Source organism: Stegodyphus dumicola, chromosome 3 (genome assembly GCF_044657685.1).
Source record: "Stegodyphus dumicola isolate Sdum_Otavi_A_Nest chromosome 3, ASM4465768v1".
In the NCBI taxonomy this organism is placed as follows: Eukaryota; Metazoa; Arthropoda; class Arachnida; order Araneae; family Eresidae; genus Stegodyphus; species Stegodyphus dumicola.
This window is the reverse complement of record NC_140770.1, coordinates 10155113-10179598: the sequence shown is the minus strand read 5'-3', so window position 1 is coordinate 10179598 and position 24486 is coordinate 10155113. Positions and strand designations below refer to the sequence as shown.

Genomic DNA, 24486 nt, shown 5'->3' with positions numbered 1-24486 from the left:
ATATATTTAAAAATATAATTTCATATTTAGAAAATACTTAGATTCTACATAAAATTTTTTTTAAAAAAATTCTTAAAGCAAGTGAATAGTAAGTTTTAATTCTAACTTACCTACTATATGAGTGTTGGGGTCTGCAAAAGTGTTGTGAAAGAGAAGTAAGTGTGTTCTTCAATTTATATAGATGGCGCTTATGTAGGTAAAGTTGAGTGTCAAGCTGCTATCTTTGTTACAGTAAAAAATTTTTTGTAAATATTAATATTAATTAAATTAAATTAAATTAAAAATCCTAAAGGTAGTAATATCAATTATTTAGGGAGTTAAGTAACTGAGCCAATTAAGAGATGTATGTTTGCTTGAAGGAAATTAAAGTGAAGTGGTATGTGAAAAAAAATTTTAACTGTTTGTAATTTGAAATACACATAATAATTATTTTCTTTTTGTATTGTTTGCTTCAAAGGTAGCCATTTAAATTTCTTTTCATATAAAGGAAATTCAAACAAGAATATGGAATTAATGATCTTCACCATTATCAAAATTAGGAACACTGGTGGGAGAAATCACAGAACAGTCGCGTTAAAAGTTTGTTTGTATTGTGACACTGTATGGTATATCCTAATTTTATAACTGTTATTTTAAGTTTATGCACCTTTCCTATCTCTTTGAGCTTCAGCTTACAATGCCTTACCAGAATGAGTTTTTAGAATGGCATTAATCGCATTAAATGCAAATGAGTAGTAGAAAGTATTTAAGTTTCACTGATTTCGGGAGAAAGAGTTAGGATTCCTGAATAGCACGCGTTTGCCTTTTGGCTAAGTCTCTCTAACTGTTACCACACTTAGCCGTGTTATGTGCCTTTTGATAGTTTTGCTGGCTAGTTTAATATTACGGGCCAGCGTTTAAGTTAAGCACAAATGGGGGCTTTGTTGTACGCCCTGAGATTGGGACCATCTATGAATCTGTATTTTGGACAATAAAAGTTAATTAACCCTTCTCGAGTTTACATCTCTGTTCTTGGACTTAAGCGATTATTCGCTTAGCTGTTTACTGGGTTCCTTAACACTCAGTTTAGTAGAATAAAAGGGAAGAACACTACAACACATAAAAATACTGAAATGTTCAGCCTTGTAAAAATATCATGAAATGTGTCGGAGAATAAATATGCATAAAAAACGTCGGTACTATTCGGTTTCGAGGGCCGTAAAAAATCGCCAAACTATTGTTGATGCCAGTGCTGCCAAAAATAATTGCGGCAACCCTAACGCAAGAAAGGAAGTATAATAGTAAATAACTATCTAAAAGATTGATGCTTTAATTTAGATGAAAGGTTAATTTCATATAATACTTTTTATTATTATAATTTATATGAAAAAGGCTAAACATGACTGAATGGAAGCACACGAGTCAATAACTATTTAAGATCATTATTATAATTTATATAAAAATTGCTAAACATAACCGAATGGATGCCTGCATCGCTATTTCGCTACCGAGTTATCGCTAAAGCATAATTTCATGTCGTTGGTTGTTCAAGCATAATTTTCTATAATGAATGATGCCTTCTCTTTGAAACAAATTCTCGGTAAAGTGCAGAATCGCCCACGTATTTGTTTCCGCTTTTTACAAGGGTAAAAAAATTAGATTTTTGTCAATTTTCTTTTACTTTTCAAGTGAAAATAGGTCGATGTGTACATAGATAAAGCCAAGGGTGTGCGCAGTGCCATTTTTGTGCAATTCTGAGATTTTTTTTTTTTTTTAAAGTGAAAATAGGTCGATATGCACATGGATACGGAGTAAGTGCAATTCTTAAAAACGCGCCAAGCAGTGGGTGATTCTGCACTTTACCCAAAATTCTATTGCCGACTTTTCGTCATGGGCAATTCCCAAATTGTTGAATCCATAGGATATTAAAAAAGGATTTAAAAATTAAACTAGTATTTCATTGGCGTCTTAAGAAATATAGAACTATATATAAACTTACGCAATCTGAAATCAGCGCGTACGCTAGATTTGGCGCGCTGTTAAATGGACGCGTTTGCTAGATTTGGCGCTTTTGCATATACATTTTTGCTGCAATTTTTTACGGTCCTCAAAACGGAATAGTACCAAAACGTCTTTGTGACACATATAAAATACTCAACCATCAATGCATAAATGCAGCTATAACTGAAAGTGTATTCATTTGCGATGATGAAGAATACCGATCAAAACAATGCATTACAATATTTGGTACTTTTCCGTTTCGCCGACGCAAATCTCGCCAAGCAGACTTTATTGGCGACAACATACAGTATACACATAAAAAATATTTAAAAAAAATGTTAGTTCTAAGAATTATTTTTCTGAAGGCATAAACATTTTAATATCGCTTCAAATTTTATAAAAAACCGATAAATAAAGACAATAAATTTGTAAAAAGACATTAATTTAAGAATTTACTAAGCTTTCATGGTTCAGCATCCTGATTCGCCGGTTCATATCACGTGACCCCAAGCGATCTCATCTCACGTAAACTACTCTCTACAAAAATCTAATGCTCTCAGTAATTATCTACATTAATTTCAAGTTAAATCTTAATTTGGAACACAAGTTTAAATGCAAGAAATATTTCAATTCGTACGAATAGCTTACTCAGAAATTATGTAAAACTGCAGTGCTTTACTTCGCTAATGCATTCTCATTAGAAATGATGAATTTAACTCTTGACTTTACCTTTTCTATATTTTCGACTTCGGGTAAGCGCTGTGATTGCATCCTAATTGACTTAATTACCGAAAATGGCCTTGGACATAAAACTGAACTATCTGATAAAAATTCTATGTAATTATATGTCAGTATTGAAAGAAACAATCAATCTGATAAGAAAAAGCTGCGACTTGTTTTGAAAATGAGGCGTAAAAGGTTACCAGCGAGAATATTCCGTTTGGCATCGGTTGCACCATTATTAGCGACTTTATCGCTTGCGCCGGCAAAACGGAAAAGCACCCAATATTTTCCATGGAAAAATTAAAGAGTTTAAGTATATATACCAGACTGAAATGTTGCTTTTACAGAATTAACATCCTTTGAGTCTATAATCTCTATGGCAGCTTTTCTGGTTGATCTGAGATAGCAGTCCGGTTGCACAATGAAACCAAAACAGCAACTAAGACAAGAAAATATTCTGTAAATCAATACTCAAAATTATATATCAGCGTAAAATTACCAAGAGACATTTGAAAAGTTCTTAAAGCATACAAGTCATTTGAGTTATTTATTATAGAATATTATATTTCTATATTAAAAAAATATATCTCGGAATATATCTCTCTAGAAAAATTTGAGCTTAACAAATATTTTCTATTCCTAAAAAGCTAATATAAAATTTAATTAAGAAATTTAATTGCAAAAATAAAAATTAAATTTTATTGCTGAGAACTAATTTACAATATCATTAAAATTCTAAGAGCATATGTAAATTAAGTGCACGGATCTAAGACCATGAAAAAATATATTATTCCAAAAAATCTCTCTAGAAAAATATATCTCGTGTTCGTACTGGATTGAATGCACATGGAACTGCTGATAGCTTAATAAAATTTGCTTTATCAGGTTCTGGAACCTTCCACAAAAGTACTCGTAAAGCTCTTTTCAAAAGAACACAATCTGTAGTTACACTTCAAATTACTAAGAATGTTAAACACAACGTGATGCAAAGCTCACGGATACTTCAGCTCTCAACTAACAGCTGAAAGCAGATACTCTCTTCTGTCTTATATATGGCCGAGCGGTAACGTCGCTGAACACTGGTAGTTCGGTCCGAGGTTCGAATTCCGCGAACGAGCTGGCTGCATGGGCGTTTTCGTGGTTTCCCCCATGTGTAACGTGTATACGAGCCAGTTTCCCTTAAAAAGTCCTCCACGAAAGCATCCCTCCCTTAAGGCAGATAACCCTCGAGTGCTTTGCCATAATCTAATAAACCAAACCGGTCTTATATATAGTTTTCACCCAGCCGCCGAGAAATCTCCAGTACCTTCCATTTCTCGAAATTACTGGAAGGGATATACGCTTAGACTTACATCTAAGGGCCGGATATGGTTATAGTTACATATAAGGATTAATCACAGCTACAGTTGGTTACAGTTACATATAGTGATTATTCATAGTATCAGTTAGTCATACAGGGACGGACGAAAATGTCGCCAACGATCACCAAGGTTGGCGACTTTTGGCGGTTTCTACCCCAAATCTGGAGACAAAAATGACTCGCCAAAACCATCGCCAATTTAGCAAGATAAGCATTTATTCAAAGTTAAATAAACTTGTATTCTTACTTTTCCGACAAAGCTTCGCTTCTGTAGATTTCTATATTACGTCATACAAAAAACAAAATACTGCAGTTTTATATATAATTTCACTAAAATTATTTGCATACGCACAAAATTCATAAAAATATATCTAAATTTCAAACTAAGATGGTTTGGTTTTGCTTTATTTAATTATGGCAAAGCACACTAGGGCTATCTGCCTAAGAGGAGGGATGCCGCCTTCGTGGAGGACTTTCTAAGGCAAACTGGCTCGTATACACGTTATACATGGAGAAAACCACGAAAACGCCCATGCAGCCAGCCCGTTTGCGGGATTCGAACTTCGGACCGAACTACCAGTGTTTAGCGACTTTACCGCTCGGCCGCTGGTGGGCCTTCAAAGTAAGAATAGAAAGAAAGAGTGCAAAGCTTGCTAATTTTCAGGCTTAATATTAAAATTCGATTTTATAGGCTTTTCCATATTATTAGAATACAAATTATGCATAAATTTGAGGCATAGTTCCATCTTTACGAAACCATAAGCATGGCATTTTCCAAATAGTTTCTCCTTTTGCAATAATGAAGCTTCTTACGAGCAAGTAGAACAATTAAGTACTCAGGTAGGTACTTAGGTATGTTATGTGAAGAAAAAATGAATGCAAATTGAGTTATTTATGCACTTAAAGATTTATTTACATGCCACAAATTTCGGTTATATGCTTACGTTTTATAGTTATGCGTTTTAATCCAAGTAAAAGGATAGTGGTTATCAAATACTAATCTTCTTGCGCATGAGGTAAACTTCCATTTTATGCAAGATATTGTTGCGTACGTACGGGTTCGTTATGAATTGATTGCGCAAGTCGGATGAAAAATTAATAAAACTTATTATTGTCGCAACAAATAAAACAAAATTCGTTAATTTCCTCAGGTATTCGTACAATATCCCAATATCTCAGAGTGGCTATCTTTTAAACTGCTTAAAACGTTCGAGAGAACTAATTCAAAATGGAGAAAGCTAGTCCGCATTCACCGCGAATTCACTTCAGTTAACAACAGCAGTTTTCTAAACAAAACTCATAAAACAACTAACTTAACTGAAATCGAAATCGAATCAACGGCTAGGCGGCAATTAGTAGCCAACCGCTTCTTTAACCGTCTCTGTTGGTAAATTGCCCTAAGGCGTTGGTACTTAAGTTTTTAATTAAGGCGATTTACGCCGCGCCAACTAGGCGAAGCTTGTCAAATTTTGTGAAATGTAGGTGGAGTGGAGGGAGATGATTGCCAGGAGCCTGTCACGTGGGTGGTCACCCACCCAACTTCAGACTCCGAGCAAAGCAGCTTACGCGTGCAATGAGAAATATTGTATATATTAATAATTATCAAGTTTTGAAACAGGTTGTCCAGATTGGAATAATTAAACTAATATCGCGATCTAAATGTAGACAAAAGGGACGGCGGTATTTGAGGGAAGTAGCAAATGGTGAAAAACATTTTACACTAGCAATAAATAATCAGAGCTTTGAAGATCCAGGTACACGGATCATGTCCATAAGTCCACAATATTACAAAGTCTCTGATATAACAATAAGAAGATTACGAAAATGACAAATATGAGATCACTGCTTTGAAGATCCAGGTACACGGATCATGTCCATAAGTCTATAATGTTTCAAAGACACTTGTAAAATGACACAATGAAGATAAAATAAAGATAATAGTACTATGTACAATATATACACATTTTCACCATTTGCTGTTATGGAAGATGCCTCTTGGGCGCTTTGCTGCAATTTCTATAGTAGGATCATAATTTATCAGGTTACGGATATGTTCATATTGAGAAAGTTCTATTTCAGCATAGAAATTGTGGCTCGTGGTGAGAATTTGATCAGCTATGGGTCTTATTTTTAGTTCTTTATGTATCTGCAGGTTACGTACGAACCATGGGGAGTCAACAATTTGTCTGAGTATTTTGTTCTGAAAGACCTGTAGTTTGTGTCTATAAGTCTTGTACACAGTGACCCAGATAGGCACTGCATAAAGTTAACTTAACTGAGAGGTTTTCCTCCTTTTTATAAGCTTTTTAAATCACGCACGAGACTGTTCAAGCAATTTTTCGAAATAAAAATGAGGTATTTATGTATTAAGTGTTAAATGCATGTGCTCTTGTATTTCTAATTTTCCGGCTTAGCTTTCTCTTAATATTCGTCACGCGCTGCACTGCACGGGGAATAAAACAATTTAATTTATAATTCTGCTAACATTAGCTATTTACACTCATGTCCATAAATTAAGGATAATTCGGAGTCACGCGGAAATCGAACTCTAAAATAAATATATCACCTGTAAAATCACTACAGATATCTTCAAAAATCATACGCAAACTTCAGGAAGTAACCAGATGACACCGATGATACGTCACAATGACGGGAATGTAAGAGAGTGATATATAAGTAATACAGACAAAGAAGTAAAATTGTTCGCAGGCGCTTTATAAGCATTTAAGTGCAATAACCGAATAGTTATGACACAAAGGACGCATTTGGATGATTTTTTACGTGGTAGAATTATCGGCCGTCTGGAATGTGGACATACCCAACTGGAAGTATCAGACGAACTTGGAATTGCCCAGAGTGTCATCTCCAGGCTTTGGCAACGATTCCAAGATGATGGTAATGTGAGTAGATGTTACAGCACAGGTCGCCCCACAGTTACAACGCCGAATGAGGACCGGTATTTGGCAGTTACTGCCAAAAGAAACAAGCGGAGCACAGCCTCAGACCTGTCTCGTCAGCTCTCTTCAGCCACTGGTACGACAATTTCAAGACAGACTGTGTACAGACGCTTAGGGCAGATGGGTCTATATGCTCGTAGACCTGTCAGATGCGTTCCACTTACTGCAACTCACTGTCGCCTGCGGTTAGCCTGGAATAGAGAGCGTGCATTGTGGACACCGCAACGGTGGGCTTGTGTGATGTTTTCCGACGAGTCCAGGTTTAGCTTGCAGTCTGATTCTCGCCGGACTTTCATATGGAGAGCTCCAGGTACCCGTTACCACCAAGAAAACATCATTGAACGACACCGTTACGGTGGTGCAGGAGTGCTCGTTTGGGGTGGAATTATTCTGGGTTCCAGAACTGACCTGCATGTTCAAATTGGAACCATGACAAGCCAAATCTATCGGAACGTCATTCTGGAACAACATGTACGTTTGTTTCGGGGCGCCATGGGCGCACAATTTGTGTTTATGGATGACAACGCCCGTCCTCACCGTGCAAACATCGTAAGCGAATGCCTTCAATCGGAGGATATCACCACTATGGACTGGCCAGCATTCTCACCGGACTTGAATCCAGTAGAGCACGTATGGGACATACTTGGCCGACGAGTTGCAGCCCGTCAACCTCCTCCTACATGTCTACCGGAACTTCGGAGAGCATTGCGTTTTGAGTGGTATAATATCCCCCAAGATCAGATCGATAATTTGATACTCAGCATGCCTAGGTGTTGTGCGGACTGTATTGCATCGTCTGGGAGACATACAATGTATTAACAATCATACCAACCATGTAATATTGGTTTTTTGTAAATAGGTGTTTTTTGTAATTTGCTCCAGGGAGAAAAATCGCTATTTTTTTTAATAATATCAAACATATAGCATCTTTTTTTTCTCTTTACCTTTTGTTTAATAAATAAGCTTTACAAATAAGTCAAATTTGTTTTGCTTCTAACTCTTCCTTTGCCTGATTTTGCATTATCCTTAATTTATGGACATGAGTGTAAATACCAAATCCGTAACAATATAATGGATAAAGAACATTCTAATAGCAATCCATCTCACATCGCCAGGAATGCAAATTATATGAAAGCATTGAAAATCCATCAATACTGTATGCATTCTATGCCAAACATGAAAATAAATTTATTATTTAATTATTTGTTTACTCACGAAAATAAATCTCTTTCATAAATTTTAGGTATTTTAACTAACAATAAAGATAATATATATTCTTTAAGTAACCCTGTTATGTGTTTTGTTTCGCGGTTCGCATAGCATTTAAAGGAGGGGTGAGCAAAATTAAAAAAAAGTCGTTGATCACTGGTATTTTGACCGAGCGGGTTGGCTGCATGGGTGTTTCCGTAGTTTTTCTCATGTGTATCGTGGATACAAGACAGTTTCCCTTAGAAAGTTCTCCACAAACACGTTCTCCCGTGAGGTAGATAAGCATTGAGTGTCATAATAAAGTAAAAGAAACCAAAGCATGGTATTCAAAATTCTTGGACAAAGTACAGAATTGATATTATAAACTCAAAAACTTGAATATTGACTCTCATTTCCTGTACATCGTTTTCTATATAACCCACATACAAAACTTCGTTGCATTCTGTTTACCCGTTTGCGCTGTAGGATGGTGTTTATAGGGGAAGTTTAATTACAATCACCCGGTATATATATGTAATAATAAAATTCCATAGTCAAGAATACACTTAAAATTCTAACTGTCTGTTCTTTTCATTTTTAATGGCGACGGTCTCTTATTTGAAAATACGTGGAATTAATTCCACAGCCCCGTAGTCAAGTTTTTCCCGCCTTTTCTACACGTACAGTTATAGAATGTTCTGGAAATATTTAAAGCGAACTGGATTGGCTGACGTCATTTCTTGGAAGCTCCGCCTTTCCAGAGGCTATAAAAAAACTCGCAAAACGAATATCGGGGCTTTTTCTTAAATGTCACGATGCAGTAAACTTCATACAAAAAGTTATTAGTAATTCTTTTTTATTTACTCCGGAGATCAGATTTTTGTAATTGCTATTTCCCCTGAAGTATAATAAATGGATCTTGTTTTTTAAACTTATCGTCTGATAATTTAAGCTACGACTACATTTATGATTCTTCACCAACCTATTTATTCCGGACAAAAGCTGGTACATCCCATATAGATACGTTTCTTATTCTGTTGTAATTAACACCCGATGAGTGTATGAATCAATTTGAAAGACTTCATAGCTATGCATACTCACTAAAAAATATATATACTCACTCATTTGCAACTTCAGCGATTGAGGCTTTCGCCAGATAAATATACGATCCGTTCTGGAAATACGAAAAGAATTTTAAGAGAATCTTAATAATTTATTACGACTATGTTTTATTTTTTAAATATGGCTTAATACATGTTGCTTTAACAATAATGTTATGAAATAATTTAACAACATAAACATTGCTTTAGCAATAATATTATGAAATAATAATTTAAAAAAATATTATTAATACTTGGTGAACATGTCCCAGCATGTGATCAACTTGTACATCTTTAAAACTGGTAGTTTCACCTGAAATAAATAAAAAACGGCATATTGGTATGAGATAACTTTTTTTTAATTTTCATTTTGAAACTTTATTCATGTAATTTTTATACGTCCTTATGGTTTTCAGAATTTACAGACAACTACAGAAATTAACAAAAAGTCATATTTATCAATTGTATATTACTTAATTTTATATTTATGTGGGTGACCTGGACTATTACTTCAGCAAATGGTTTACATTTCCACATCGATTTTCTTAAAGATTGTCTAAAAGTATAATTATTCTAATTATTAATATTTATTATTCACCTATACTCTATTTTTAAGAGCCAGTTTGTCGGTTACTATTTTCTTCTTGAGCGTTTTTTAGCCTTACAGTTATGAAATTAGTTTTTAAAATTAAGATCTTTTACTCTGCCTTTAAAGTATTTTCCATAAATATTTTTTTATTAGCACAAAGCTGTAATTTGCCCAGAAAGGCTATTAATTTCGTTTTGGCGTTTTGCGTCGGTCCACTTTTCAAATTGTTGCCAACAATTTTAAAACCCTGCATTAAATATAAAGAAATTAAATAATGAAGAATCTGCATGAATGTATGTATGTTTCTTGCCCTATGAAGAAACAACGGTACATACAGACATCAAATTTTGAATAACGCAGTCCTCCATTCGAATATCGCCATCTGGAAGCCCAAATTTGGAACTTCTGTTATTATCTATTCCATATTTTGTCAAACATTAAAGAAGTTTTGATTAACAAACTCTACGATGTCAAAGCGAGCAATGGCAACACTGTAAAAAAAAATTTGATGTATACACCACATGACTTCCTTGTATTGGAATATTAAATTATACGCATTTTTTCTTGCATTTCATTTAAACTTATTGGATTGAATTAAATCTACTTCGCCGACAGCGCATAAACCACAATAGGATAAATGCATTCTTTAAAATTCACTCTAGTATTTGTTTACCATAGCGACACTCTGGCGCTAGATTCACTTAACAGTATTAATAATTATATAACAGTTAACTTATATAATAATTATATACCGGAAACTAAGTTAACTGTTATATAATCCAATAATTATATAACAGTTAACGTATATATTTCGTTCATATTATAACTCATAATGCACAAAATTTATATCATTAAAAGAATAGAATCATCTAATCGTTGCCACATGTTCTATTCAAATACTATAATAAAGCTAGAATGATGTATAAAAGAAATTAAGTAAACAAAACAAAAAAGAAACAGTTTTTCACAGAGGATTGAGTATTTCTCATTTAATTAATTCAGTTCTCATTTCGCAAGAAGGGAAAAATACATAAAAACTCAAAATATCTATATTAAAAATTAAAGTAAATCTCAAACACTTATTTCCTCGAAAAAATCCCAGAAAGAATTAAGCATGATTTAATTCGCAATAATAAATGAATGCGTTATCTTTGTTGCGAAGCTAAGTTTCTCTAGATTGGCAACGAATCCACTAGTCTCCTCTTTCAAATGTAAACATCAATGGCAGCCATTAAAAACAGGCTTAGCGGCAATTAAACAACTTTATAATTTCTGATAATTCTAAATATATTTGCACACAGATTTACTAAAGGCATAAAATCCTTAACCGGAAGATAAAAACAACATAATTCAATCATTTTTAAAGCAAAATTTACACACATATAAGAGTAAAGAAACTGAGATCACTGAGCCGGGTAACAGAGTGGATATATATGTAAATATATTTATATACGTTTGGTGCGGCCGATTGCTACCAAAATACGAGGCGCACATCTACATGTTATAGCAGTCCTATATACAAAATTTCAACGTTCTGAGGCTACTCGTTTTTGAGTTATGCGAGATATGTACGTACGCAGGTACGTACATACGTTCGTACAGACGCCACGAAAAATTCTCTTCAGAATTAATTTTAAAGCTCTTTTATAATTTTTTTGAAGGAAAAGATTATTTCATTCTGTACTTACGTACAGATATCACGCAAAAACATCGTTAAATTGCATTCGATAGTGGTCAAAATGGATATTTTCGTTGAAATATGCTGCCTGAAACTTTTCGCGATTACAATACTTCCTTTTTACTTCGTACAAGGAAATAAAAAAAGATATTTTTATCTCCAGCACGCGAGACTTTGTATCGGAAATTCTAAAGATAAACTCGTTTGAATATTTTGGGATATTGCTGTTAAATTGAATTTTATGGTTTAAGTGCGAAGAACATGATATTTAAAAAGTAAAGGTAACACACAAAAACGCCTCTTTGGGAGTAATATAAAATCTGAAAGCTTTCAGTTTTTTATATATAGTTATTCATTATTTCTTTTTGTCTTTTTTTCAACATATCGCAATTTATTTACGGTCTGGACGTCTTAAAACATTTTAACATAATATATTACATTATAACATACTATATTTAACATACAATTAACATTATATTTTACGTACATAACAGTTATATATTTTTTACGTTGCACATTTATTATACTTTTTTATGTTGTACATTTTTACATACATGATATTTATACATTTTGACATTATATATAACATTTTAGTTCATTTTAGAGATTTTTTTTAGACTCTTTTGACCGTATTTTTAATGAAACTTTTAGCTTGACCGTATTTTTAATGAACTTTTATCTACTAATGCTGATATTTGGATATTATTAGACAGTTTAAGAGCTTAGCTAATTAACAGAAAATAACTGGTTAATAAACTTTAGCCAGTTATTTTATGTTAATTAGCTTGCTAGTCTACTCGTTTATAATTTTTTCATGCCAGAATAGACGTTTCTAGCTCGCATGATATTCAAATGAGGTAGAAAAAAGACTATTTAAAGGAAGGTTTTAGAGGGTGGAATTAGAGCGTGTTCTGCCTGCTGCGGAGTTGCGTTATTCTAGACATTAGGCTTGTCGTGCCGACCTTTAGGTCAGAGCCAACCTGTGCATTACTTTAATTGTGTAGCCGTTAGTCTAACTTACTTTACTTAGTTAAGCCAATTCAATATCTTTGATTTAAGCCATAACTGCTGCCTGTATTTTGTAAGCACGAATAGTGCCTTCTGTTAATTTTTGTTTGAGTTAAATAAAGAGTTCTTTACAACCTTTCTCAGTTTCTTACAAGACATAGTGATAATTCATGTAAAGTCTTGATAATTCATGTAAAGTCTTCAGACGTTTCGTGAATTTTATGTTTCCAAAGAATACGAAACGTTATAAATTGTCTCACATAATTTAAGTACAAAAGTTTTGTTTTTAAAGAAACGCAAATTTGAAGATACAGCCTTATTTTATTACAAACTTGTTATCTGTGTACCAGCCTAACAAATAATGTATGTACAAATATGTGGGGAGTTCAATATACGTGAATGTAAGCCACAATTTACGCTTAATAAATTGTTCGAAGTGACTTAGTTTAGTTAGTTTTGAAACCACTGACATGTTTTAACAACATTTGATCTTACATATGAAGCATTTTGATTTACTTCTTTTCTGCATAACATCTATTACTCTTCCGTTCTCTCAAATGCGTTTTCAGTTATTTAAATACTTGGATGGTTAATACCGGTAAAAAGTTTCAATACTTTTTTAACAGCTTTAAAGTGCTTAAGAGTGTGTACTCCTTTCACTTTTTTATAGACCGCTGCAACAACGTGGAAAAAAATTAACGAATTTTATAAGGTTATTATTATTTGAAACTCACCAGTTATTTATCATTTCAGCCTTTACTATAACTTCTTCTTTCCGTTTGCTCACCAGAATGTAAATTCAGTTAGGTAATATTTAAGCTAAAGTGTTTAAATTGTAAGACATCTATTTCTGCCTTTCACGGTCACGTTAGAGTTAGACCTGCCAGCTCCGATAAGTTTGTAATTAGTCGACATCGCGTCATCACTGCCGACATAAGAATTTGATGTGTCGGTTAGAGTTATTTAACCAGCTTAGACTAAATTTTAATCATGTAGCCCTTAATTAGCTTGCGTTTAAAACTGAAATTTACTATTCCTTTAGTTGCATCCCCACGAATTGTGGTTGATTTTGTTAGCACAAGAACGTGCACTGACATTCTCATTTCTGATAGTAAAAAAGGTTTAACCATTGAAAAAACATTCCAAGCCATGGACTAAAAACCATTAATTAACTTTGTAAATTTTTTAGACACAGCGATAATTTGCTTCATACCTGATGAGGTTAATAGTTCCTGATCGAGTACTACCCTATTACTTTTAAGCACTTAGTTAACAAATCATCATCTTAAATGCTATGGTTTCTATTCAACTATCTTCAAAATACATAGTTATTAATGATAGTAATATTTCCGGTAGAAAGTCTCCCTCGTCAGAGATAGATTGCTTTATTCCCTACAGTATTGGCACGGCTTGCTTTGATATTGCTGAGTAGTTGACTCAAAAATTCGTTAAATTTTTACAAAATATGAAATAGACTATGAAACAAATTCGAAGTTCCAAATCCGAGCTTCCAGGGGTCCATGTTCGGGTGGAGGACTCTGTTATTAAGAATGTGATGACTCTAGGTACCGTTGTTTTTACTTCCTTGTACGAAGTATAAAGGAAGTATTGTAATCGCGAAAAGTTTCAGGCAGCATATTTCAACGAAAATATCCACTTTGACCGCTATCGAATCCAATTTAACGATGTTTTTGCTTGATATCTGTACGTAAAGACAGAATAAAATACTCTTTTCCTTCAAAAAAATTATAAAACTGCTTTAAAATGAATTCTGAACAGAATTTTTCGTGGCGTCTGTACGAACGTATGTACGTACGTGCGTACGTACGTATCTCGCATAACTCAAAAACGAGTAGCCTCAGAACGTTGAAATTTTGTATATAGGACTGCTATACATTTAGATGTGCACCTCGTATTTCGGTTGCAATCGGCCGCACCAAACGTATATAAATATATTTATATAGATATCCACTCTATTACCCGGCTCAGTGATCTCAGTTTCTTTACTCTTATATGTTTGTAAATTGTACATGTTTTGCTTTAAAAATGATTGAATTATGTTGTTTTCATCTTCCGGTTAAGGATTTTATGCATTTAGTAAATCTGTGTGCAATATTTTTAGAATTATCAGCAATTTTAAAGTTGTTTAATTGCCGCTAAGCCTGTTTTTAATGGCGGCCATTGATGTTGACATTTGAAACAGGAGACTAGTGGATTTGTTGCCAATCTAGAGAAACTTAGCTTCGCAACAACAAAGATAATGCATTCATTTATTATTGCCAATTAAATCATGGTTAATTCTTTCTGGAATGTTTTCGAGGAAATAAGCGTTTGAGATTTACTTCGTAATTTTTAATGCAGATATTTTGAGTTTTTATGTATTTTTGCCTTCTCGCGAAGTGGAATTGAATTAATTAAATGAGAATTACTCATTCGTCTGTGAAAAACTGTTTCCTTTTTCTTTTGTTTGCTTAATTTCTTTTATACATCGTTCTAGCTTTATTATAGTATTTGAATAGAACATGTGGCAACGATTAGATAATTCTTTAAATGATATACATTTTGTGCATTCTGAGTTATAATATGAATGAAATATAATAGTGTTAAGCGCCAGAGTGTCGCTAATGGTAAACAAAGTGAATTTTAAAGAATGCATTTATTCTATTGTGGTTTATGCGCTGTCGGCGAAGTAGGTTTAATTCAATCTAATAAGTTTAAATAAAATGCAAGACAAAATGCGTATAATTTAATATTCCGTACAAGGAAGTCATGTGGTGTACACATCAGATTTTTTTAAAATGCGAGAAACATACATACATTCATGCAAATTTTTCTTTATTATTTTTTAATGTAATGCAGAGCGATAGTATTCGGTGGCAACAATTTGAAAAGAGATTCGGACATTTAAAGTTTCGACTCAAAATTCTCTTTTGAGACTAACAGCCCTTTTGGGCTAATAATGAAGATTATGCATGTTTGTATGTATTTTCCTCAAATTGTGAAAGAAAAACAGTACCTAGAGCCATCCAGTTTTGAATAACGTACTCCTCTATCCGAACATGTGCACCTCGATCCCCGAATTTTGACTTTCAGATTTCAGATTTTGTAAAACTTTAATGAATTTCTGATTAACAAATACAACGATCTGAAGCCGACCAGTGGCGACACTGCGCGGAATAAAGAATTTTTATCTCCAGCGCGCGAGACTAATCGGAAATTCTAAAAATATGCTGTTTTTAAATATTTTGTCATTTTTCTGTTGAATTGAATTGTTTGCGGGATAAGTGCGAAGAACATGATATTTAATTAATAAATTTCACACACAAAATAAAAATGAAAAAATTTGAAAGCTTTTCGCTAGCGGCCAAACGATTTTTTTTTAACGTTTTGTGTGTTACCTTTATTTATTAAATATCATGTTCTTCGCACTTAAACCACATAAACCACAGTTCAACAGCAATATCACATATTTAAAAACAGCATATCTTTAGTAGAATTTCCGATAGACAGTCTGGAGATAAATAATCAAAATTTTCATTAATTTTCATGATTTCATTTTCATTAAATTAATTTTCATTTTTATTTTTAATCAAAATATTCATTAAGGTTTTACAAAATATGAAATAAATAATAAAACTAATCCGTTCTGGTGGAAGATTATCGTATTCAAAATCTAATAGCTCTAGGTTTCGTCGTTTTTTTTAACTCCCCCTCACAATGCGAGAAACATACATAACTATATTATTTAATGCCTTTAAATATAATACAGACCGATAATATTTGGTAGCAACAATTTAAAAAGTGATGCAAAATGGTGTTTCCAGACTAATAGCCCTTCTGGGCTAACGCTACTTTGGGCTAATAAAGTCTAAAACTGAGTATTGATATGATGAACTGAAAAAGACTGAAAAATATAAAAAAAATGTATTTCAATGCTTAACACTGCATCGGGAATTCTAAGACATGCTTCTATGTTGCTTTTAAATGTTTTGAAATTTTGCTGTTGAATTGTATATGGCATAAGTGGGAAGAAAATAATGCTTAATGATAAATAATAATAATAAAGGGGGGGGAAGAAGTGGGTTAGTAGGAGAAAGTGCAACAGCAGACTGGTAAAGTGCGAGTTCAGTGAGAAACGTACAAAACCTTAACAAACCCTTTTGGGCGGCCGTTAGAATTTGAATCCTTTCAGATTTTAATTCCTGCTTGATTTATTACATAAGTTTCTGCTTATACAGGATTGCAAGTTTTTAAAATCATTGAATTTATTTCAGATGCATTTTTGACTGTGCTTATGTCCGCACAAAATAGACGACAATGAAAGTGAAATTAAATTATTACCTAAATATCTTACTCTCTGTCCAAATAAGTACAACTCGTGTTCATCTTTTTCTCCATCAACCGTCACAGTTCCATGTAGGATTCCAGTTTGCACGTAAAAATTCAGTGCACGTTTGAGTCTAAATGAATACAAATAATTGACACAATATAATGTTAGATAATTTTCAATTTTTATTTAAGGTATTTTAATCAAAAATTGAAATATTATAATGATTACAGATGTCTGAAGTAGAATGATGGTAGTTGGAGGCAAACAGTTCTTCAAACTGTCTTAACGATTATGCATTAATTCAGACACAATAACACGCCGAACAAGTACTAATTCAGAAACCAAACAACAAAAATCAGCGTTATATTTTCAAAATTTTCACAGGACTAGTTTTGATGGTTTTACCGAACAACCATCCTCAGCTGCGAAATCGCAAATGAACAAGATAGGAAATAATGATTAGATAAGATAAGAAAGCCTGGACAAGAATAAGCAAGTGGCGCCATCTGTTGATGAAACCAGAATTAACACATAATTTCTTTAAAGGCCGAAGGCAAAGATGGATTGGAATTAGGATCATTAAATCTTTCTGTTCTAGTTAACGATCCTAATTCCAATCCATCTTTGCCTTCGGCCTTTAAAGAAATTATGTTTTAGTTCTGGTTTCATCAACAGATGGCGCCACTTGCTTATTCTTACACAGGCTTTCTTATCTTATCTAATCATTATTTCCTATCTTGTTCATTTGCGGTTTTGCAGCTGAGGATGGTGGTTCGGTAAAACCATCGAAACTAATCCTGTGGAAATTTTGAAAATATAACGCTGATTTTTGTTGTTTGACTTCTGAATTAGATCATGCATTAAGTTTTGTTTTTCGTTTTGACACTCTGTTGCAAGAAATGATCCATAAATTTTATTTTAAAATAATGATAATAATAAAAGGAAAGTCTTTTCAGATTCTTTTTTTCTCCCGGATACTGAGCTATGTTTCTAAATACTTCAATGGAAACTATAAAATGAAATTTGTAGAGAACTGAGATGTTGAAAGCAAGAAAAATTACATTTTTCGTCAATGCATTTCAGATTGTTAACTTCCATTAAGATTATTATCTAACGGCATCTACTGACTAAAATTCAGAGTACTGAAAATAAAATGTTGTATTTCTAAAACAAGTAGAAAAGAAGAATTTCTCTGTAATAATAATTTTGTGTTTTAACACCTGTGTTGTAACTGGAGTGCTATACGAGCGAAAGTTTCGCTTCTGCCAGTGGCAACGGGGAGAAGCAAAATAAACTTTGAAGTGAGCGGCTCGGCTTCTCTTAATAGAATTTGATTCGAATGGAGAAATTATTCCCATCTTTTGATTTAAAATTAATCTTGAATTATATAAATAATGTAATATAACAGATGTACGTAAATAAATAGTCATTAAAGACTTGTTTTGAGTTATGATTCGTGTTTGAATTGGATATCGAAAACAAAAGCTGTCTCAAATAGAATCTTCGGCATGTTGAAATTCGTGGATTAGAACAATAACTGTAATAGTGACACATGTAATAATAATGCTGTGCCTGTGTGTAAACACCTGTAACGATAATTCTGTGTTTTTTAAGCAAAAGTAAAGTACCTTAAGTATAAGTTATTGAAGAAGAACTAATTACTACTGGTAATTGGTGGAGAACTGATAATCTTCACTTTTCTATTCACTTATTTTTACTTTACTTACATTACAGGTTCAGGTTCAGGTGTAAATGTAGTGGGACACCCAATGTTTACTATAAGTAATGTAGGTATAGTCCCACTACACTTCGGTTTATTTTTAAAGTAATATTCAAAATAGTACTTATAACACATAATATAACATAATATAACAGTATAAATAGTATGTCGATATTTTAATTGATGTATCTATTAGATATAATTATAGTAGTTACAATAGGTATAATAATAGTAGGCTAACAGTCATAATTTATAACAGTTCAATAATAGTTCCTTGAGATAAAGTTTATTATATGAATCTGTATCTTCTTCCTCTTCTTTTTCCATTTTTTACTATATCATTATTATTGCAAGGTTTGTTTTTAAGATAATTAGATAATAAAAATTTTAGATGAATTGCAGCTTCAAAAATGAATTTTGACATTAATTACATTAGTGCTCACATAACATCATCATAAATTTTTGCCTATTGAAGATAGATATTTGATTGTATTTTCTAAATGTTTGTTGGTAATTGCAAAACGGAGGAAGGCATTGATATTTGAATTAGGCAATTTAATATGAGTTGACTTTGTTAAGGGACATTGAGTAATATAATGCACCTTTATTTCCACATGTCTGAGTTCCGGAGATGACATTGCTCATTTTTCATGTTTCCTGCTTCGAAATAACCTAATGTCTCTACAACTTACTTTACTTCAGTTTTCTTCAGTTTTTTACTTACACATCAAGAGAAAGCTTGACGACCGATATTCACAGAATAAATTCCATTTTCTTTGCATTTGAAAATAGTGCAGTTTGCTTGAATCATCATCAAAAGCTAATAGCATTTCACGGACAGCTGTACACGGAAATAAAAACAATAGGATTTTGTTACCCTAAAAAATCTTGGTAGCTGTTTGGTTTAATCCAACGGATGAAAGCGTTTTAATTCTGCATGGGTTTTGACTACTAGGGCAGTACAACCGCCGCTATTGTGCCTTCTTTTAACTCTTTAACCCCTGTCTTCTTTTAACTTCTTTTAACTTTGAGAATTTTAGAATCATGACTTCGAATTTTAACTTTTTTTTTTTTTTTTTTTTTTTTTTTTTAAGATGCGTTTCATTAGTCAGTAGTAAGTGAATCCTGTTCGCATTTAGATAAGGTGTAATTTCTCGGTTGGAAAGCTGATTGATTGCGATTCAAAACCATGAAAAAGAGGTGAAAAGTTCAACTTCTGCTTGAATACTATCTGTTAAGGAATTGGTAATTTTACGAATTTTTGAAGAAATTCTTTGAGGATTTACGAAGTTTTCCCCTCCTTCTGTAGAGTCATTAGGTTTTTTTTTTTTTTTTTTTTTTTTTTTGAGGCAGAAAAGATGAAAAATAGCAAACGCCTTCGCCGGGAATCGAACCACGGACCTCTGGAATACCGGCCCAGCGTGCAGAACCACTACACCACGAAGGACACTAGGAAAAGTGGGAGAAATACCTTATATACTCCTCTTTTTAAAGGGCGACTAGGGTTTTACGGGATCCCGGGTGCGGAGAATCATAATCCACAACCCTTTTAGTTCGGGCGTCACTTGTAGAGTCAATCGGTTAATTGGAAGTAGAAAAGATGAAAAATATGCAACCGCCTTCTCCGGAATCGAACCACGGACCTCTGGAATACTGGCCCAGCGTGCTACCGTTACACCCCGAAGGCACGCTAGGGAAGTGGGAGAAATACCTTATACTTCGACTAGGAGTTTTTTAGTTTTGAAACTCAGCATCATGTTAGATGGAAAGCGCACACTAAGTTACATGTTAACAAAAGCTAATATAAAAATATTTAAAGTAAAGCTTTATTTATTTATTTTTAGATATTTCCGCATAAAACATTTAATGATTTGGTATAAATGTGAATATGGAGATTTTTTTGGGGGGGCAGGGGGGTTAAAATTAGAGGCGCCAATTTTTGTCCTTTTCTATGTTTATATTTTGACAAACACAACTGTTAAACCTTGAAAAGAAAAAAAAAGTACTTTTATATTTATGTATATAAATGCGAATATACTTTCAACTTTTTATGCTTGCATAATGAATATCAATAAACTTTGAATGATCTTAGAATAAAAATGGATAATTGTTTGATTTAGGTTAATATATAAGAGTATGGGAAATAGAGAACTCATAATTTTTACTTATCTTCACTTTTTCATTCACTTACTTTTAATTTACTTTATAAGATATTTCTCCCGCTTTCGTAGCGGGAGTGTAGTGTAGTGGTCAGCATACTCGGCGCGTATTCGAGAGGTCCGTGGTTCCAGTCCGAGGAAGAGCATTGCTCATTTCTTATCTCTCCTGCTTTTAGAAATACCTAATGTCTCTACAGTGGCGCCCGAAACTAAAAGGTGGTGGGTGATGATTCTCCACCGCCGGGTTTTGGCGATTGAGTCTCCTGATCCTCAGTCGCTCTTTAAAAGGGGGGTTTATAAGGTATTTCTCCCGCTTTCTTAGTATATTTTTGTGGTGTTACGGCCAGCACACTCGACACGTGTTTGAGAGGTCCGTGGTTCCAGTCCCGGCGAGGGCATTGCTCATTTTTCATGTCTTCTGCTTCGAAATAACCTAGCGTCTCTACAACTTACTTTACTTCAGTTTTCTATAAACGTATGTGTTTCTGAAGACTCACTGAAGCTTCATGTAATTTAAAATCAATGTGCTCTAACATAAGTTGCAGTTAGAAAGGAAAAAATTAAAAGAAAAACTACCCAATGAAAAATCTCGCTTCCCAAAATCGTATCATTTTGCTGTTAAAATGTTTGGTAAAAAACGAATTTCCCACTGCCCCATAGCTCATCAATGTGGAATAACTTTTGCGGGTTATATGTATTTTATAACGAGTCCTCTTACAAAATATTTACTGTGAATTACTTTTGAAATTTCGCACACAATAAGAGGAAAATTGAAATTGTGAAATTTGTTTCTAAAATGAATATTGTTGCGAAATGTCAGGCGAGGTGAGGTAGCTTCCTTGCAAAGCAGTTTTAGGGTTGCCATAAACAGCAAAGGAAGGCATGGTTGCCACATATGGCGAGAAATCGCCCATTTGGCGACAAAATTGGCGATATGCCATGGACGGATGGAGAACCTTCTAGAACGAATTCTTACTAGTTTAGCCCAGAAAGTTCTCGAACACAAGCCGAAAGCTATATAAACCCTGCTGGTCCGCAATCAGTTAGTGTGCCTCGTTGAGAGGGCGAATGTGTGTGCCTCGTCTAGAGAGCTGATAGTCGTTGAGCGAGTCTCTCGAAGTCTAGCGCCAAGTTGGTCGTCGAGGGCATCAAGAGAGTCTTCTAGTGCATCGCGAATTAGTGCATCATCGAGTTTTGTCTTAGACTGTGCTGAGTCGAGAGCTATACTCTTATGTATCGTCGAGTGCATCGCGAGTTGTAGCGTACGTGGAGTTCCGAGAACGACCGAGCAGAGTTGGGAGCTGTACTCGGGTGCTTTGCAGGGAAGCTGTCTCCACCGTTATTGCCTGACAGTGTGAAGGCTGTGTCGCTGAACGTGTCGGCGTGTTTATAATATTTCGTCAACGACTGTAAAAGTGATTTTGGAACTATCTGATTAAATATTGGTAAATAAAGAGCGTTTCGATACTTCATCAAGTGTCGTCGTTATTCACTCCATATCTACGAACCCCGTACGAACGTGAAGGAAGAAAATAACGTAAAAATTGAAATTGTGAAATTTGGTTCTAAAATCAATATGAATAGTTTTTCTCATACGTTAGATAAATTTTCACAAAGCGGCTCAAAATTTGTTCTCTTTTAATACATATTCATTAAAGTATCCGACCTCGTACAAAAGACGATTTTCGGACAAAATTTCGATTTTTACTTTATTACATTATCTTGAAGAATACATCTTTAGCTATCAAATACAAGTTTTTGCTTGTTGATATGTTAATTAGAACTGAAGTTATAAGCATTTTTCTGTAACGGAATCAACCGGAAGTTCCAATATTCTGGACCGGAAGTGAGCATTTAAATAGACATACTTATTTAGAAACTTTATTTATCATCAAGATTTTGTTAATTATAAACCATCGTACTAAGTTTAGATATTTTGTAATACATTTTAAGAATGTGGCGGTAGTTTTTTCCCTTACTTTCGTATTTAATTTGGCGCAGAGGGTATTCGACGTAGAATGGATGTGTTACTGCTTTGTCGATTAGCGTTGACAGTCTTGATTTGAAAGCTATGTCACATTTTTGCATCATTTGCAACAAACTAAACAAAATGAAATGCAATCTTCAGCACGACATATAGTTCATAATATATATAGCGTAACATAATTATTCTGCAAATTATAAAGAAGCAGCTTCGGGTATGGAAGCAGTTGGTGTTTATTCGCTTTTTGAATGATCTATTAAATTACGAAAGCTGAAGTACACGGAGTATTATGAGGATGGAGATTCTAAGGGGTTTTAAATTGTGAAAAATATATATGGTAAAGATTCGGTTAAGAAACTGCAATGCATTGGACATGTACAGAAAAGGGTTAGTAGTGGACTACGAAAAAAAAACTCCACTCCTGGATTGAAAGGGAAAGGTAAACTGATTGGTTCTTTTATTGATAAACTACAGAATTAGGGATTGCAATTAGAAGTAAATGTTGGAAACTTAATTGAGATGCAGCAGGCTGTACTAGCTGCTTGTTCCATTGTAGCTCTTCTTCGAAGCCAATGCCCTCCTCAATCAACGAGTTGGTGCAACTATCAATGTGCGATTGCAGAAAAGAAAAAAATCAGCCAAAACCCTCTGGTATATCAACATATATTTTTAGTTTAATTAAACCTACACATACATGGAGTTGACTACATAAACAAGAGTTATTAAAAAGTGCATACATGGCAAAACTCAAAATATCAAAGAACGTTTTAATGGCATTTTATTGCAAATTGTTCCTCGCGAACATTAATAATTAAGCAATCATTAAATAACATTAAATAACAAGTGTTGTCATTTAATGTTATTTAATGATGGATTTATAGGTTTGCTTGAAGCATTTTCAAGGTTAGCTGTGTGTTCTGAAATTTACACTGTGCAGGGAATTCTAAAACTTGATAAAGTGCAAAATCATGACTCTTGGCGCCATTCCGCAAGTTTTACAAAAATCCAAAGAAAAAAAATTACGCTTTGTTCGAAAGAAAAAGCGCAATGTTTGCGAAAATACAAACAAGGTGTCAATTAAAAAGAAGGGGATTTTAATTATCAGGGATACATTTTTCACTAAGAAATTGTTTCATGAAAACTTTAAACTTGTTTTCTGAAAAATGTGTTTTTCAGTAAATATTGCCAATGGTAACAACCATAACTCCCAATTTTATGAATAAAACTAAATGATACTTTCTATGCATGTTTCATATAATCTGATGCATGCTCTGAAGCAGAAGATTTTAGAAATATTAATTAGAAGTTGAACTGTTACTTTTTATTCTTAGATTTTGGATGCAATAATAGGAAAATATGCAGTTAATACTATATATTTTGACATATCTCAAAAACATATGAATATTTCTTAATTATTTTGCTTCATTGCATACAAAATCAGTGTAAACATAAATACAAATTAAAAAAACTGTATATTTATGTATACATTGTTTGTTCACCGTGGTTGTTGCCGTAATGATAAAATTTAAGCAAAAATTATCCTTTTTTTCATTATTTTTCAAAATTAAAATTACTTAGCATTACTTTTTAAGCTGTTTTCACTCATTAGTATGCTTATCTTCAAATTAATACGTTTATAGTTAAAATAAAAAAAATTTCTTAAAAAAATGGTACCCGAACGAGGTCGGATACCTTAAGCAAAAGATGAAT

The 24486-nt window shown here is 33.4% G+C and overlaps 1 protein-coding gene across 7 annotated transcripts in view; it reads right to left on the bottom strand.

The window, feature by feature from the left end:
• Positions 1 to 24486, bottom strand: part of LOC118193483 (uncharacterized) — a 180881-nt gene that overhangs the window by 123955 nt on the left and 32440 nt on the right. For all 7 annotated transcript variants that reach the window (XR_004758921.2, XR_004758920.2, XM_085812562.1 and 4 more), the window contains exons 6-9: positions 16925 to 17043; positions 9563 to 9621; positions 9330 to 9382; positions 3027 to 3142 (exon numbers count right to left, since the gene is read on the bottom strand). Coding sequence is in view for 5 of the 7 variants with exons in the window: in XM_085812562.1 (XP_085668688.1) it covers positions 3027 to 3142; positions 9330 to 9382; positions 9563 to 9621; positions 16925 to 17043 (347 nt within the window). In the remaining 2 variants the exon portion in view is untranslated. The remainder of the gene's footprint in view (positions 1 to 3026; positions 3143 to 9329; positions 9383 to 9562; positions 9622 to 16924; positions 17044 to 24486) is intronic.